The sequence below is a fragment of the Staurois parvus genome, unplaced genomic scaffold (assembly GCF_062004578.1).
Source record: "Staurois parvus isolate SC_StPar_1 unplaced genomic scaffold, SC_StPar_1.0 ptg000390l, whole genome shotgun sequence".
Classification (NCBI taxonomy): domain Eukaryota; kingdom Metazoa; phylum Chordata; class Amphibia; order Anura; family Ranidae; genus Staurois; species Staurois parvus.
The window spans coordinates 582,570-586,407 of NW_028318186.1; the positions used below are offsets into that span (position 1 = coordinate 582,570).

The 3,838-nt window shown below is 39.5% G+C and overlaps 1 protein-coding gene across 1 annotated transcript; it reads right to left on the minus strand.

The window, feature by feature from the left end:
* Positions 1 to 587: 587 nt before the first annotated feature.
* Positions 588 to 1,343, minus strand: LOC149455531 (interleukin-17F-like). Its single transcript, XM_089685960.1, has 2 exons — positions 1,246 to 1,343; positions 588 to 822 (listed from the first exon to the last, which is right to left on the minus strand). Exons 1-2 carry the CDS (start codon positions 1,341 to 1,343, stop codon positions 588 to 590), a joined length of 333 nt encoding a protein of 110 aa, XP_089542086.1.
* Positions 1,344 to 3,838: the final 2,495 nt, after the last annotated feature.

A 3,838-nucleotide genomic window follows, 5' to 3' on the forward strand; every position in this document is an offset into this window, starting at 1 on the left:
GGTACAGAAAAGTAGGCACATGTAGATATGCAAACGCTAATAAACTTGTTGAGGGGCATGCAGGTAATATATTTCCTTGGGCTTGGTGGAGGAGTGAGGAGGTATGCCTATAGGACATCTGCATGTAAAACGACTCTGATGTGAAAGGGGATTCTAATATATACGGGGGGACTCTAATGTGAAGAGGTAGACTCTGAAGTGAAGGGAGGTCTCTGATGTGTTAGAGAACTCTAATGTGAAAGGGGGGGGGCAAAGTTTTTTTTAAGGCTGATTAACTTAGAGTTATATAACAATATTTAGGGACTGCATAAAGCATTTTTGATAACAGTGAACTAAGATCTTCTGGGTTAGCAGGGTCAGGTCCCTTGGTAACAAAGTCAGAGAAAATAATACACAGAATAATATACTAAAAAGTTATTTATTTTATAATAATATTCCATATTCTATAGATAACGTTTAATATAATTTTAAATACATAAATAAATATATGAATAATAATAATACATTTAATATTACAATGCTTTTAAATTTCACTTTGCAAACTGAAAGCCAATCAGTAGTACATGTACTAGAAACATAGCAGATAATCAGAAGTAGATATACTGGGAGCGGACACAGGTACAGCCCACAGTGATCAGTTCAGTCTCCAGTGAGTAGGTATAGTCACAGTCCCTCTGCCGACGTCGAAGAACCATCATCTCCTGCTGGATGGGATAGGAAATCAGATCTGGGTCCTCGTTACCTTCTGAATTTATGCAGGCATAGGTGAAGCAGTCTGCTTCAGAGATGTCAGATGGAAATCTGTCGGCATCTGTGTTGTACCTGAAAAAAAAATTGAAAACACAGGTCAGGTTCATTGGTCTAACCACTGATCTCTCTTAGAGTACACTGGAGACATAGCCTCAAACCTAGAACCATGAGAGTGAGTCTTAATGTCAAAGTATCATGTGACAGGAGGCTGCAATACAACATAGAATCTAATATGAGAAGCTTTGATGAATCTTGCTGTAATGGATTATATGTAACTCAGATTATAGTATATTAGACTTGTTGAGGGCCATAAAAAATGAATAGGCAAAAGTAATGCAATGTGAGTCGATGCATTAATCACACACGCATAGATGTACATGGGCCTTAAAGCACAGTCTCTTCTTGGAAGGACCAGTCTTTCTGGTAGACACCAGAAAGAGCAAGATGACCAGGCTGAGCCAAGAGCTTATGAACATTTTATAGCAGAGTCATTACCTGAATTCCCAGGGCGACAACGAGCGGCTGTTAATATCTGTAACTTCCAACACACTGTCCATATAATCGGTGTTGATGATACTGGTGTCCAGAGTCATACTGGTTCGGAGATACCAGTTCTTCCTCCCTGCACATCTCTCTGTGGGCTCTGGTGGGAATTGGTCATCTCTAAGCTCTTCTTGGACACTGATATGTGAAAGGTAACCCTCAGGGAGAAAGGCTGCAGAGCAGATCGAAGCAAAGACCACCACCTTTGCAAGAAGATCAAAGAGGTACACATAACCAAATATGACATTAGCATTATACACATGCAATATGAGCACTGGCTGCTAAAATACTTATCTGAAAATTTCAATCTTCTGAAATTAAGAGATACAGATAGCAATGAGCTCTGCAGCATTGGCTCATAAAAATTTGGAAGCTGCTCTTAATTCTTTGCACAGTTGTCTGTTAAAAAGCAAGTTGGGATCGGCATCCATGATGCCTGTGTTTTCATCAATTTGGTGTGAACTGCTATAGGCAATCACTCTGGTAAGGAGTTTCTTTGGACCCCTACCTACCCCAAGATCTGTTGCGTTGATGAGTCGATGCTCTACCCACCAACACTCCAGTGGGATGGAGTTCTATGTCCATTTTCATTGACAAGACAAAGTCAATAATATAATAGGTGATCATTTATTGGCTCATTTGGTGCTTTCTCTGTAATGAGCAAGTTATGTGGTAAGGGGTCAGGAGGACCCATTCAACTGTTTACTGAGTGAATAAGCAAGTATGCAGGCAAAACAATCCATGGGGATCCATGCTATCCATGGGAGCAGCAGCAAATATGTTTTGAGTGCTAAAACATTATACTAGATTTACCCAACCCCTGGCAGATGAGGAAGCACCATATACCCTAAATACAGTGTGTCCAGCGCACTCAATACAGTGCAGTCTCTGCTGCCCAAGGAAGAAGCCTTTAGGGGTCTTAAAACATTGTGGTGACATTAAGTGTGTGTTTATCTGAACATGGTGGTGATGTCTTATGAATATACCCTACTCGGGAGTCCACCTAGTCCATGTCTCATCTCATTTTGGCCAAGCCGATGTACTCATATCCATAAATGTGTCATAGTCTAATTGAGCCTAAGGTTCTTTGATGATAATGTGACCCAGAAACACCCAAAAGTGAATGAATCCTAAGGGCTAATGACTTTAGAAATGTCTTTTATCTCTTGTATGCATTTACAGCTTACAAATTTCCCAAGTTCTATCAATCATTAAGCTCCTATCCAGTTATTTTTAATACAAGCTAGGATAATAACTTTAACAAACCACAGAATTTAATGGGAGGCTGCAGAATGCATGGCATTGCATTAGCCCATGTGGAAAAGTAAGTCCTACAGAGGATGCCCTTGACTAAAGTTCGTGCTTCCCATTCATTCTGTGTCTGCTTGTCTTTGTTCCCACTTAATTGAACTTAATGGACATTTATGAAGACCTTACACTTGCACAACATCAAGGACCTTCCTCTTGGTCCCATGTGACAGCACTAAGGTCTTGTGTGCTTAGGCAATGATCAGTGTAATGTGGGCGGAAGGGGAATAAGATTCCCCATATATGTTAGTACACTGTATTTTTAGGAATGTTTTATAAGCCATCAAGGTGATAAAAGAGTTATCTGAAGGTTCCAACAAGCAACAGATGGTACCTGCTATAAAGTGAACATGTTACTGTTCTGAATGGGCAAAGTAAAAGCCTACTTTAAAGTGAACCATTTATGAAAACATTGTGGGGGCTGCAATTGCCGAGCCCTCCTTTAACTAAGATAGTTGCCCGGGTGCAGATGCTTTGGCTTCAGTGATTTTTGAGTCCCTGACCTGCAACAAGTGTATCTATACATGCTTGTTCCTGCTTGGTGGATCAATAGTATTAAAGCCTGACAGAGCAGTTTCTTAAACAAATCCTAGCAGTGGAGCTACCATACTTTTCTTAGGACAAAATCACTTTGCGTTTAATTAGAGAAGATCAATTTTTATGAAAAAGGCGGAAGAGCAGTCTAGTATAAAACTCTAAAATTAAAATCTCAAAAAAGGGCTATATTTTTGGTTACTGCATAGACACAAGAAGAGTTACTTACATAACTTACACAGATGAAGGCAGAGTCTGTGATCACCATTTTGCTGTCTTTGTAAAGTGTTGTCTATTTTTCTAGAGATCTGGAGGTTTTTTTGCTCTTCTCCACCAGGTACCTGCCCTATTTATACCAACTGCATCTCCAGTGGTGGTTTCCATCTGAATATAATTCCTGAACTCTCCTGTCATTCTGGACTGCCCAAGCAATATTCATGTTTTGTCCCATCAACGGACAAATATTCAACTAAGAATCCTTTGTACTTCCCCAAAATTATCTCTAGGGTCTTATCTGCTCAAACAATGTCCAGTGATGTTCTTATCTTTGACATTTATTATAGCATCCTCTGATAATTTTTTTTCGAATCCAGTCCTATGAACGAGAACGAAAGGGGCTTTCCATTTTGTAATTTGTTTCATAAATATACTAATCAAGACTGAATGTTGTGTATCAGACAAATATTAGATGCTTTGCTGTTAC

What these genes read in the sequence shown, in the direction of transcription:
- LOC149455531 (XM_089685960.1), bottom strand. Translation starts at nt 1,343, where the DNA reads ATGACTCTGGACACCAGTATCATCAACACCGATTATATGGACAGTGTG. An exon ending in TTGTCGCCCTGGGAATTCAG is followed by an intron (nt 823 to 1,245) that starts GTAATGACTCTG and finishes TTTTTTTTTCAG; the next exon opens with GTACAACACAGATGCCGACA.